Source organism: Crocodylus porosus, unplaced genomic scaffold, assembly GCF_001723895.1.
Source record: "Crocodylus porosus isolate Cpor-Errol unplaced genomic scaffold, CroPor_comp1, whole genome shotgun sequence".
Classification (NCBI taxonomy): domain Eukaryota; kingdom Metazoa; phylum Chordata; order Crocodylia; family Crocodylidae; genus Crocodylus; species Crocodylus porosus.
In genome coordinates this window covers 28,902,094-28,916,523 of record NW_017728917.1, presented here as the reverse complement: position 1 = coordinate 28,916,523, position 14,430 = coordinate 28,902,094, and the positions used below count along the sequence as shown (strand labels likewise).

The 14,430-nt window shown below is 42.6% G+C and overlaps 1 protein-coding gene across 3 annotated transcripts in view; it reads right to left on the bottom strand.

Annotated features, from left to right (window-relative positions):
• The window catches only part of IQSEC1 (IQ motif and Sec7 domain 1), a 321,727-nt gene that overhangs the window by 57,484 nt on the left and 249,813 nt on the right, over positions 1–14,430 (bottom strand). For 2 of the 3 annotated variants that reach the window (XM_019536962.1, XM_019536963.1), the window contains exon 1: positions 12,804–14,064. The exons of the other annotated variant lie outside the window; for it this stretch is intronic. In XM_019536962.1, coding sequence (XP_019392507.1) covers positions 12,804–14,062 — 1,259 coding nt within the window. In that variant the 5' untranslated portion in view covers positions 14,063–14,064. Of the gene's footprint in view, positions 1–12,803; positions 14,065–14,430 lie in introns of those variants that run through there. 3 annotated transcript variants of the gene reach the window in all.

Genomic DNA, 14,430 nt, shown 5'->3' with positions numbered 1-14,430 from the left:
AGCCCTGCCAGAGGAGGCCACCAGCTACCAGGGCTATGGGGGACCCAGGTCCACAGACCCCTGCCCCAGGCAGGAGGCAGCAGCTGCTGCAGTGCAGCACAGCATGGAGCCTGGTTCCCCTCCACCTGCTGCCTGCCTGCTGAGAGCTCTGGTGGGAGTGAGGACAGCTTCAAGCTGCTTTGTGCACTTCCAGGCGACATGGGAGAACTGTGTCCCCCCAGATCTGTGCATGGGGTGGGGGTTGCCTTTCCTCTGCAGGCTCAGACTCCTGCCCTGCTGCCCTCCCCCAGGGCCTCTGCAACCCAGCAGGTGTGACCTGGCACTGCAGGGGGGAGACCAGAGGCCCTGGAGGGGGAAGACCAGAGTGAAAGCCTGAGCTTGCAGCAGGCAGCCCACCTCAACCCCTGCCCTGCGCACAGACCTGGGAGCATGGATCCTCCCTTCCCTCCCAGCAGTGTGCACAGTGGTGGGGACCTGGCCCCACCCCCAGCCCCCTGGATGAGCTGCCTGTGGGCCTGTCCCACTCTTCATGGGTGCCCTGCAGCTGCACATTGTGGCCCTGGGCCCCAAGCTCAATGCAACCCCCACCTGGGCGGCAGCCCCAGTCCTGCACAACTCCCTCCCTATGGGGACCTCAATCCCCCTGCTCCCCCACTACTTACCTGCAATTTATGCTCTCCAGGCTGCCTGGCAGCCATGTGCATATACATGCACATGCACATGGTGCCCCCCTGTCTGACCACCCTCCTCCCACTCCCTTCCAACCCCTTGCAGGCTGGAACTTTACAAAACTGCAAAATCCACAGGTTTCTCCAGTAAAATGAGAAATCAGCGTTTTCCTTCAGTAAAGATGAAAATCTTCATTTTGCTCCATTTTTCCATGGGAAATGGAAAACCTGGATCCCTGGTCATAACACTTATTCACAACTGCAAAATGCTTTTAAAATGGTCAATTGTGTGAAAAATTAACCCTGGTCAAATAAGGTATTACATGAAGGAGCTCTAAAGCAGAATACCTTAGGGAACCTGTGTTGCCTCTAGAGTAAGTTTTTAGGGGTGGGATGGGGGAGGGGCTAACCCTGATCCCTGGGCTGTCAAGGAGGAAAGAGAGGGAAGAGGAGGGAGCTCCTAGCTGCTGAATATCCAAAGGGGAAGGGGAAGAGCTCCTGTGTCTTGTGGGCCCCACACCGGCTACTCCAGCTCAGGTATGGGGGAGCTCAGTTGGGCCCATGAGGTGAGGGGGCTCCATTCCCCCCCCCACTTCCCCCTCAGCTCTGGACAATCAGTAGCTGGGAGCTCCCTCCCCTTCCCCCTCACTCTCTTTCTTGCTGACAGCCCTGGAGCTAGGGGGAGGGGAAGGCAGGGAAAGGGAACAGTTCTGCCTCCAGCTGCCTCCTCAACCCAAAAGGTGAGTATACGTTTGATTGGGAGGGGGGGTTTAACTCATGGTGCTTTATGGAAAGTGCCATGATTTAGAGAAGGGCCCTAACATCTGTCTGCAGCCCCAGTGATACCCATGTTAATCCAGATTGATGACATTCCAGGCAACAGAGTTACTTTTTACTTGAACAAGTGTAACTAAAAGTAAAATGTAGCAATAAAGAAGTGATCTCTGCATCCTGTTTTATTTGGTTCAGTGGTGGGGAAAAAAACCAAGAACTCTACAAATGTCTCTTTTTTTTAGAGCACTGGAAAAAGAACTTAGACAAACAACGCCAACATCATTTTCTATGAGATAAAAGCTGTTCCTTTATGTTATCCACAGATGCCAATGTGCTGGGAAATTACATATTCCACATTATGACAGCTACTGCATAAGATTCTGGCTGGTCTGAAAATTATCACCTGAAACAGAGTTCATTCCTCCTCCTCTTCTCCACCTCTTGTCTATCCTACTCGATTGAAACTAATAGCAGTCTGCAATCAAACTGCTAGACCTCTGAGTGATTTTTCACTGTGTTGCCAGGCTAAGCTTGTAAATGCTGTTTGGCAAACAAAAACATGATGTTAGGAGCCAAATCCTGTTCACCTCATTCATACAAGTTCTCCTACTAACTTCAGTTTAAATGAACAGGAACTGGCTTTAGGATTCTTTTGGCTTCTAAAGTCTACATCAGGGGTGGGCAAAGTTCAGCTTGTGGGCCAGATCCTGCTGGCAGTGGACTCCATTTCCCAGCAGCCCTTGCCCACGTGGCTGGGGCTGGTTTCCATGGGGACCCCAGCATCAGCTGTGCTGTGATAGCACAGGGCTAGAGTTTCCACAGAAACTGGCCCCAGAAGCTCTGGCAGGCAGCAGTGGTTCAGCCGCTTCCTGGTGAGGGGCTGAGGAGGAGCCGTGCTGCAGGCGGAAGTGGAGCAGGCTCAACTGCCTCTGCCTGTGCAGGGTGGGCAGTGGCAGCACTGCTGGGAAGGGTATCTATAGGGAATTTTGGGGTGGCTATAACCCCACCAAGCTCCCCTTATTGCCACCCCTGCTGGCAGGGTGCATGGCAGGGTGCGCAGGTGCTCCAGAGCCTGGCTGGGATCTTGCAGTGGTAACAACATGGTTCAGAACCAAGGCAGAGCCATGATCTGCAGCCTGCACGCTCTGGGTAGGGGGAGGTGCAGGCACCAGACTGTGGGTCTGCCTCAGCTCAAGACCACACTGTCACTGCTGCCAGAACCCAGGCCAGAACTGTGATCCAGAGCCAAGGCAGAGTCCCTGCCCTGGGCATGCAGGCCGCAGATCGCGGCTTTGCCTTAGCTCCGGACCATGCTGTCACAGCCACAAGATGCCAGCTGGGCTCTGGACCAGCTCTGTGTCCTGGCAGTGCTGCTGGGGTCAGTCTCCACTGAAACCCCAGCCTCACATTATCAGAGTATGGCAGCTGCTGGGGTCTCCATGGAAAATGGCCCCAGCCACATGGACAGGGGCTACTGGGAAATGGAGTCCAGCCATTGGCTGGATCTACCATTTTGCCTACCCCGGTCTACATTATTGTAACACAGAATAAATGGGGAACTTAAAAAAAAAATGTAGTGGGAGGAAAAAGGACAATCCCACAAAGACAGCAAAGACCACCTTAAGACATACCTGCCCCCAGACCCTGAATGAGTCCTTACAATGGCCTTCTTTCTCCCACATGCAGTCACATACACAGGTTGGTGGGGAAAGAGAAAGGGAAGTATCCTTGAAGTGCTCCAGTTTAGATAAGTGGGTCTCAAATGCAACATTCAAGCTTTGCATCAGGGCAAGCTGTTATTTATAGATTGTTAAAGAGGTTAGAGAATTACTGTTTTTTATGACTATTTTCCTGTGTAAACCTTCCACATAGAGGCTGACCAATGTGGCTATGTACAGACAGTCTGTACTGATTGAACTGATAAGCAGGTGAACAGACATTCACTTTTGATTCTAGAAATGCAGCCACATGCCTGCAGTGGCTCAGGCCAGAAGCCAGGGTGCACTAGAGCACACCTTCCTGCTCAACTGCAGCAGTTTGGGCCAAGGCTTCCCTGCCTACCCTGCAATAGGAGATTTGTGGGGGAGGTGTAAAGCTTTCTGGTATTCTGGGGGACTGTGAGTTAACTTGAATCTGGAAGGGATCTGGGACAGAAGTACTATAAACTGATTTAACCTAAATCAGTTAAGTTTGATACTACATCCACCCAGGTTTATCTTAAACTGGTTTCAGCCCTTTTGAAAGTGGTTTATGTGCACTGCACTTCTGCTGTGTTACAAATTTTCACTGGCTTCTAATCAGTTATACTGATCTTTGTGTAAATTCTTTTCCTAACCTGTAAGCTTGCAAAAGCAGTTGTCCCCACTTTTTATTTTATGAATCTAATCATCTGAAATGTGAAGAAAAAATAAAACTGGATAATAAATCTTGATCTGCATAATGATTTCAAATACTTGAGTGCAACTGTGGGCAGTCAACCAAATTCTTCCTTTTATAATGGTCATTTTCTAATTAGAGATTATATCCTGAATGCCCATCCAGGCTTTGTTAAAACAGAGCACTTACCTATTCCTAGCACGTAGCAGTGACAGGGAAACGTGTGCTTAGAATGTTTCAAAGCAGACTGATCTGATTGGCTGAAGGTGAGGTAATGCTTTTCTCACAGTTTCTGAGGCCATTTACACACAGTTAATGCTGGGTACACTGCAGTCTTTCAAAGGCTAGATCTCATTTTCAACATTTGGTCAGGTTTAAATTCCCTTTTAATGGCAATAAGGGAAATCCCCATTCCTTTATTTGAAACCAGCATGTAAATACACCATGGGCTGAAGTCATATGGCTCTGCAATTCAGATGTGCTTTGGGTAGAACATTACATTCAGGAACCGAGTTGCCTAAATTTTTGGAAAAAAAATCCTTGGGCTGAGGGGGAGGGACAGGGAGAATACTGGTATGCATAATACAAAAACCCAGATTGAAAACACAGGCTTCTTCCCTGGGTATTCTAACCTATGGGGTAAATCTTTTCAGAGCTAATGAAAGTCAGATTCTGAACGTTTTCTTTCTTACACATTTACTCTGCATGTTAAAGGACAAAATGCATACAGTGCTTTTATTTTCATATTTTCTGGAACAGTTTGTTACTGAATAGGCTGCAATCCAGATGTTGCAGCAACAACACTAAAATCTCTTTTAGGCTCTCCATATATATTGTAAGTTGACAAATTCCTCTGTGATGTGAAGTCTTGAGCAACCATTCCTCTCCCCAGTCCTCCACTAATTCTCTCATTTCTGCAGAACCAAATACACTTTGAAGAACAAATACAATTTACCAAGATATTAAGGACTAACAGCCACAAAGCTAAATAAAATATGAAGAAGGGTAAAGAAACCCTCCCTCCTGAAAATACATGTAATAAAGCCAAAGAGTAGCAGGTTAATATTAATATTTCCAGGTTTCTATTAAGGTTTTAAAGTTTTTATGGAGACAGAGGCAGTCGTGAAACAAAACAAAAAAAATTTCAGCTCAGACATTACAACACTGCACTGATGCATAACAGTAAATGACAAAACGACAGGGGAATTATTTTCAGCATCAGACTGAAATTTGAAAAATTAGCCATCAGTATAACCTGAAAAGATTTTTAAAGTTCTAACAGCTTCACAGCACTGGAAGGCACAGGATGTGGGTGAGGCAGACAGGTGCAGATATCAATTTATAAATCTTGACAACAATTTTTAAAGATTTCCAATTCATTGCTTACCAAAGAATTGTGAGAAGGTTTGCAGGAGTGTAAAAAAAATCAGTCAAACTTAAAAAAATTGGATGAAAATTCTATAGAAGAGACAAGATTTAACAGAAAAGAACAACTTAATAACCTGAATTATTAGAACTACAGAAGAAAATATTTCTTCCCTTGAGGTTAAATTTTTATTTCAAAGATTTGCAACACAAGTCCCTACACAAGGTATTAAAAGAGTTCTAATTCTCAATATTACGGTCCCCAGAGTTAATAAAATACCATTACATAGGCCCATTTTGAAAGGAAATCAGGCAGTCTAGGTTTGACAAAACAAAATCGTACATCATAATTGTGGCACTCAGTATGCAACTGAGACAGCAACAGGCACTAGCAAAAGAAGCTCTCTCTACCCCCTCAAAAATATTTTTTCTTATCAAAGTACTTGAGGCTTCTTCAAAAGAGACCTCCACTCAGTGAGCTCCCCTTACTCCATAAAGGGCGCATCTACATGAGATGCTAACTGCACAGTAGCACATAATAACACTGAGCAATAGCATGCCAGGCAAAACCAGTACTAATACACTACTGAGCAGCAGTATAAGGCTATCATACAGTTAATGTCTGAAAAGACCCATGTGCTGGTGCTACTGTGTAGTGGAACAAGTTACTGCGCATTGATTTAGTACTTGGTTATCCAAGTACTAAACTTAATGCGCAGTAACCACGGTGCATTAATGAACATGTAGACGCACCCAAAGTGAAGCAAAAAGAGTAAGACCAGCTCTTATCCTTCTTTTTCTAGAAATTAGATATAATCTAAACTTCTCCCCAGAAGATACTACCATATTTACTTGAGTCTAAGATGAGTTTCCCTCTTCCCCTCAATTGGCATGGGGAAAAAAGCCCTTCGTCTTATAATCGCAGACAAAGAAATCTCACTAAATATGTGGTCTATCATTAAACTGATGCCAAAAGCAGCATGTGCTCAGTAATGGAAATCAACTATGAAGCTAAATGCAGCCAAAACGGAGCATGACTATAAAATATATGGTCCACATTAGGCAAATATGCTGATGGGAATCTTTTTTGTGTGTGGCCCTTTAAAAAAACAAGCAAGCAGGCAGGTGTTCCCTCTGCAGGGAACTGGCACCAGGCCTGGAGGTACTGCAATACTAGGCCAGCACCAGCAGGGTCAGAGCCAGCCCTGACATCCTCCACTTGGTGCCAGATTCAACAGGAAGCAGAAAGAAAAGCAGCAAATTGGTCCGGGAGCACAAGGAAGGAAGCAGAAAACAGAGCAGGAGATTAGGCAGGGAACACAGGGTTGAAAGGAGAAAGAAGAGCAGCAGATCGGGCAGGGAAAGTGGACTGGAGTGACACTTGGGGAAAATTTGTGACAAACCACCCTAAAACCCCCTACTGATCTATAAATTTCAAGAATTTTATTTCAAAAGCCTGTAGCAAACTTAGTAAATGTCCTATGAAAGACGAATATCATTTTACAAAATTCTCCTAAAGGAACAATCCCTTCATTTGACATAGAACAGTTCCACCTTCATAAGTGGAACAGTTAAAGAAAAGTATTAATTTTTTTATTTTGCTTCTGGACCCATTCAGGGTCTATGAAGATGTATTAAAGAATTTTTGGAGCACATGTGTAATGAAAAATACCTTTAATCATAGTCATAGGGATGTTCAAGAATATATCCCTTGATGTGTTGAATTGATGAAGGCTTTAAATTTAATGAAATTATGAATGGAGCAGATAGGGCTTTGGTAACTCTTGGATCAGAGAGAGACTCAACACTGTATAAATATGAAAATTGTTTTCACATTTCCTGGCAACATTGAGAAATGCACTGGAGAATTTGCAACAAGCAGGAATACTAACATATATTGGCAAGTGTTTTTAAAATGGGAAAGAACACAGATGATTTCAGACATAGCAATAGTAGCTTTCCAGATTTGTCTTCACTTCCTAAAAAATGAGAGCAAACATAAAAAAGAGAGAGAGAGAAAGAGAGAGAGAGATCTGGAAAATTTAAGTGTGTCATTTTATTGTTGTGCCCGTCTCAGTTCGATTATCCCCTCCTGTGCAGCTTTAGCACGTGTGCCTAGTTTTGGACGCGATGGGACTTTGTACAATTCTGGAAGAGACCCTCAGTCACTTTGGGGAGAACCCCAAAGCTCACCTACCACGACTTTGGATAGATCTTCAATGATGGGGACTCCTGTTGAGGGGACCTCCGGAGTTGTTGCACCCCCTGGTGGATGTACGTGAGGCTCCACCTCCCCTACACCCCATCCATATGCCAACCCTCAAGATAAGCTTCAAGATCTTAGTGTGGCTTGCCCTTCCGGTGATGTCAACTCTGGATCTTCATGCTCCCTGCGCTTTTGCTGGCCCAACCTTTGTTTCATCTTGACCCAGAGGCCTCTAGATGTACTGCCCGCAGAGATGTGTCTCAATAGCCTCGTGGTTCCATCTGGAGCTGTATGATACTGCTGCTCTTTTCCTTCACCAGAATTCCATTACTGTTGCCTTAAGACCTATCTACAACAACGTAATCAGCAAGAGTCTGCATTGAAGTAAAAGAGGAAGAAAAGAACACCAACGAACCAAAAAAAAAAAACAGGAAAGGAACTACCCTAACCAACTATAGATGAAGTCAAATAAAGAAAAACTGAAAACTAAAAGGAGAGGGATATCAGGCTGGCCAGCCCTCTTTCCTCCACCAAGCCCTAGCCTTAACCCAGTGCATCTCCTTGACTCGGATCTATGTCCTTGCCCCAGCTGGGGTCTTCCTTGGCTCTTCACTGAGCCACCCCTGGTCCTGTGCTCCCGTGCCGTCCATGGCTGGTGCGGGACATTCCTTCAAACTCTGTCGGCGCTGATGCCAGCCTCCGCATCAGATCTTGCTTCTGCCCGTGCTGGATGCACCCAGCGTGGGGGATCCCTGCAGCTTCTCCTGCTCCCAGCGTTTCTGCTCGCTCCCTCTCAGAACTGCCTTTTGAATCCACCAGGCGGTGTCTCCCGCTGACATCACCTGGCTCCAGCTGCAAATAAGCGTGGCTAATGAACTGCATGGGGTTTTTTTTTGTTCTCTCAGATTGTCAGCATCCTAGAAGGGGTAAGTTTTTCTCTTTTCTGAGTTTCTCTTTTGGGATTGGGCTCCCCTTGTCCCGTGTTCCCTGGTGGGCGGGGTTCCTTGCTCCCCCATGCTTGTATCCCCAGGACAATTGTCAAACATTTACAGGTTCTAACCTCTGTCCTAGTGAGATATAGCACTCATAAACTGACATCTATCCAAGACACCTATGCAACACTGGCCTTTAAAATAGATAACCAAAAAAGGTGAGAAACACAGACAAGGCAAGGATGCAGAACAGAAATGAGAAAGCTGGAGGTAATGTGAAACTCAGAACCCAATTCCTCAGTCCTCTATTGATAATGTTCATGATTTACAGTAGCAGTAAACAATAAAACTGGTTGAGACAGAAAGAAGCTGGAGTCCTAAACAAGTAATGTATTCAAAACCCAGGCAGAGATGAGAAGACATCAGCAACAGCCTCAGATTCCCCAGTGTCTCAAAGGAGCCAGTAGACCAGGGTTCAGCAACGTTTTTAGACAGAACACTAAAGCACCTGCAAACCTCATTTTGTAAGATATTGCTGTACCAGGGCAGACAGCGGGGAAGCTACAGGAGGCCTGATCCTTGTTGTGGCAGCTCAGCTCTGGCTGTTTTCCTGCTGTCCGCCCTGAGGTGCACGTTCCAAGCAAAAAGCCTTTGCGTGCCACTCTCTGGCATGCATGCTGGGAGTTGCCTACCCCGCACTAGACAATGTGAAGCAGTTCCTAAGACTAACTCCAACTAACCTACCCAAACAACCTATTTGACATGGCCACAGACTCGGTCATAGCACATTTTAAAATGACCCCTTCTTTTATCTGTGGGCCTCTAGCAACATGCATTACCCACCGTATCAGGGCAGAACTTGCATATTAAATAAAGACATAACACGGCTCCCTGGGATTCTCTAACAGTCACATACATAAGGCAACAGCTGTGGTCTTTCCTCTACACGGGGAGCAAGCAGTAACATCTTTTTATCAACACACTGACAGGATGTATTTGCTGCTACAATTCGAAACTTGTATGTTCAGAACTTAGAATCCATTTTGCAAAAATAATGTAATTTATGGTTAACAGTTTCAAAAGTAACAGATGCTACAACACTTCTTTTAAAACGTACAAGTTTTTACAACAGCAAAACAAATGCTCCTATTCTGATGCCAGCTTAGAACGCAAATTTAAAAAGGCAGTCCATTGCATCTGTGACTTTTTACTGCCCAACACTTCTTTTTTTGGACGTTGTCTGACCTGAGCAACCTGGAGCCATTCTACAGTTCTTCTATGTTACTCTAGTTTAAAAGTGTCAATCTAGTGAAAAAGCTGGCTCCCTAGAAAAATGATCTTTAGGATAAAAAAACTGCACTTGGCTTTGGAAAACAATTGCCTAGATGCGGAAGCAAGCAGAACCATATTTATAAATGATGTGCTGGAATTTCCATTGTTGTAATAGACAGCATTTTTCCTTTTTTTTTCCTTTCTTTTTTTTTTTTTTTTTTTTTAAAGTCCTGCTTTTTCAAAACTAAAATCACAGACTGAATTAGGAAACAAAAGGTATACCCCCTCCTATTAAAGGAAGAGATTTTCCCCTTACTACATTTCTGGAAGAAAAAAATACCTTCCCCCAACTCAAAATACGAGAAGACTGCGATGTTTATTCGTATATTTTAGTTTTCTAATTCTGAGAACAGTTGCAAGATGAGATCAAATGACAGTAGCTATAAACAATATGCTTGCAGGTCCTTCTGCAACATACAGATCCGGGGTAATCTTAGCTTCCTTAATTAGTTGGTTTTAATGTAATGTATAGTCCTTGGAATTCTCTAAACCTCTCCAGATATACTCAGGTGTAAAATGTATCCAGTAAAACAAATACAGAGAGGATGCAGCCATTTTTTTAAGTTACCGTTGGACATGTATATGATGCTGTACTTTACATGCTGACAACAGACTCAAGACGTTATTTGAAGATAAATTGGAAGTTAATTTAAGCTGACACTCTATATAGTACATCTGGTAATATAACTAAAAGTGGGGGAGGGTTCTTTACAGTGAAGGGACGTCACTTGAAAACCACTAAGAGGACCCCAGTGGTATTCCAAAGCAATTTCTGTCCCTCAGCTAATCTCTTTCTATCTTACTATAACTTTGAATAACGAATTTCACTAGTCTTTTTCCTTACTATCTTAGTTTAATTGTTAAAAGATTTATGCTGTATTAGATTGTGCTGTTTTTGAAAGCAGAAGAAACAGGGTTTCTTCTGGGTTTACAGATAAGCAAGGTGCACATGAATTGGACACTGTCTAGCGAAGGTCCCACCTATGCAAACTGTGTGATGGTACAAGTCTGTAAGAGCTGACATATACGTAACAATCCAGGAGCTGAAATATGAACATCAAATAAATGTGCAGAACAAAAAATCCCAATAAACTCAAGGACATAACCTGGATTGCTGCATAATGCTGTTTGTCTGAGAGCTTGCCACTGAAACGCTACAGAAATCATCTTACCAACTCAGTGGCAAATTCAGTAGCATCCTTTATCTTCTCCAAGCCATCCAAACCAGCAGCTGCAATGTTCTTTGAGGAACAGTATTTTTGGCACTCAGTGTCTGAGGTTTGTTTTTCACTGTCAGCCTCATAGTGGCATGGAAGCATGTGAATTAAGAAGCATCTTTCAGCCCCGATAGTATTGCTTATCTGCACAAGAGTATTTTCCCCCTTTTCTTAAGTCTGGTCTCTCTAACCCACCAAAAATACTATCTGTTAGGTCCACAGGTCAATAACCAAGGAAAGCTTGGGACCAATGACTATGCAATTACTGAACAAGAGTAGGCCCCTTAAAAGTCATCCATACAGTTTAAGAACTCTTTCCTTCTTCAAGAAATGTGAATGATTTACTACATTCTAAGTGTAGAAAATGTAAATATCTTTCTCCCTCAGTTCACTTGCTAAGAAGGAAAAGCATGCAAAAAACCTTTGCTTCACAAGATTACAGGAACCTTTAACCCACTGACAAGACACTAATTAACTTCTCTTGCATACGTTATCCCATGGGGTTTTTTCAGTCAGACTTGGCTGATCCCATATTTAGCACTGCATTACATAGCCTCCTATGAAAGCATCTAAAGAATAAAATGATTTGCTACATTAGAGTTAACAGCAGTTGAACTGCTGACTAATTACTTCAAATGAAAAAATTACAGCACTCTCAGCAAAAAGAACGAGTAAACAGATTTGACTCGTATGAAATTGTTACAAAGCACACTATGAAATGTCTAGGTAGCTCACTAGAAGCTTCAAAATCCAAACAAAGAGATCCTGCAAAACCCTGCAGACAGATTCAAACACTCTTAGAAAAAGCATTATAGACTGCCTATAGTTTTAAAAGCAAAATCTTGGTCCTTAGAAAGCCCCTTCCATCTAAATATTTTGAGGAACGTTATAAAAATGATGTAAACCCTGAATGTTTGTAAATTCATATTGTATATGCATTTTACAGATGGGGAAATTGAGGCATACAAGTAAAATGACTTAACATTCAGCAAGTCAATCACAGCAAAAGAATTCAGGAATGTTACTACTCCATTTCTGCTCTAACCACCAGATAATGTTATCTGTAATTGGATCTGACTACATAACTCTAGTAACTGGAATACATAGAATTTTTAAACAGTAGTATTTGCTACCATGCACCATATGTATAGCTTTAATAGCCATACAATATTCTTAAATAAGAATGTATTGTTATTTTAATAAAGCATCAATAGTTTTGAGAGGCCAATGATTATTTTCATGACATTTCTTAGAAATTGTTAGGTAGGAAAACAAATGGGCATAATATGAATACGGTTATTGCACTTACAATAAACAAACTCTGAATACTGTTTTTGCCTAAATATTTCTCAATGAAATTCATGCCCGTTTTGAAAAGTTGACTGAATGAAATCCTAACAAAGGCAAAACTCCCACAGACATTAACAGTGCCTTAGCAACCAACTTTAAAACATCCACTTTTGAATAAATGGGCAGAAAAGCTGATTCTCTTATACCTACAACTGCCAAAACCTGGACAGGGTGGAACAGACATATTTCCAGAGGCAACTGGTTCATTTTGCCATGTTGTCTGCAATCTTTAGCAACAGTGCAATTTTTTTTCTTCTGAAACTGACTGCTAACTACAAAGATGCCAGTTTTATTCATGATGACCTGTAACTTGCCACACAGAACAATTACGCATTTATACAAAGAACAACTGTATGATCAGTTCATTTCCATGTCTAGCTACTCTGATTCCTATAAACACACACTGCGTTTTTTGCTTTTTATATACACTCCTCTAATGAGAGTAAGGTGGTTATTTTTGATGGCAAAACCAGCATTACATTACCAAATCTTTTTTCATGATTTGAGTTATATATTTCTTCATTCAAGGGACCGGTAGAGAAATAATAATTATGGATAGAAAACAGAGCAGCATTGTACTTACTTATTAAAAAGATTCAGTCCAATCCTATAATGGCGTTTCCTGATGACATCATTACTGAAGGCAGGTGAATCCCAACTGTTTCGTGTTTCCTTGTGGTAGGTCTGTTTGCTCAAGGTCTGTTCCCTTAGGCTGTCTCTAGATGAAGACTCTGAGCTGCAATTTATTGTATCATTGGAATTGGAAGTGCTATTGATGCTGTCATTGTCTCCATCAGAATAATCAGACTCCGATTTGCTCTGCCTGTTTGCTGTGCCATTGATAGCTAAATGACTATCAATAGGCCTTGGCCTGTGTCTAGCCTCCTGTTCTTCTCTAGTTATAATCTTGGTAGCAATAACATGTGGGATATGTTTTGGGCTTCCTTGTTGACTAGAGACTCCTCGGTCATATGCATTTTGCCTCTTTAATGAGCCTCTCTCTGACCGATCACTTAAGTCCACTGAGCTGTCACTAGGTGGTTCTATTGTTAGCAATGGAAGATGATCCATTCGTATCCTTTGCTCCTGGCATTCCAATGAAGGGGTGCTTCTGCAGCTTGTATCAGTGTCTATCTTATCATCCTTGTGGGTCATGGACCAGTACTCCTGAGAAGAATTCACAGACCGAAGCCTCAAGTCAGATTCTGTGCTAGACGGTCTGTCCACTGACTGGGAAAGAGGTAGGGGTGGAGAGAGCTCTTCCTCATCAATATATAATGTGACATCACTATATGATGCAGTCATCTCATCAAGTTTCCTATGATCCACATTATGGATTGCTGGCTTAGCTTGAGTACAACTCTCTCTCTCTATTTCACGACTTCTGACTTGATCAGGTGTCTGGACTTCATCAGAATGTAGGCTTCGGCAGTTTAGTGCATCATCAATCGATTCTGCAAGAGATTTGACCTGTCTTGAAAAAGCATCCTCCAGTTCTGTTATAGCATCAGCAAAGTCAGTGGAAGCTGCTGGAGATTTCATTGTAGCTGATTCCCCAAGGTCACCACATTCAGATTGGACAAGGGCTCCTAATTTTGACCCATCATTTGTAACAGAAACTTGCTTCCCTTCAAAGTAGGAGCTATGGACTTTCTCAGGTCCTTCAAAGGAAAACTGCATTCTCATATTGGACAGTACAATGCGCCTTGACATACGATTTTCAGACATAGAACTTCTAAGTCGCTCAAAGTTTTTATTCATTTGATACTGGCGAAAAGCTGTTTGTATAGTACGAGCAGCATGTCTAGTTATGAGACGGCCCCCATATTTCCGTTCTAGCATTTCCACCTACAAGGGAAAGAAATATAAATACTTCATCAAGCACAGACTCTAAAATTATTAGGTGCCACTTATGCCTAGACACCACAGTGATAAACGTCTTAAAAGTATCGATAAAATTATTTATTTTCAGTATATTACATCTAAACTTATGAAAACAATAAAATATTTAATAAATAAAAAAAACAGCTCAAAAGGCTTCACTATCTATACAGAACTGCATAGCTAAGGATTTGAAATTTCCTTTAAAAAACCTCTAACATGTATATATATCTGTCATATAGAAATAATTAGCTGACAAAAAGTTTTAAATTTTCCATCTGAATTTTGATAAATTTGCATTTGTCTCTAAAAAAAAAAAAAAAAAAAAA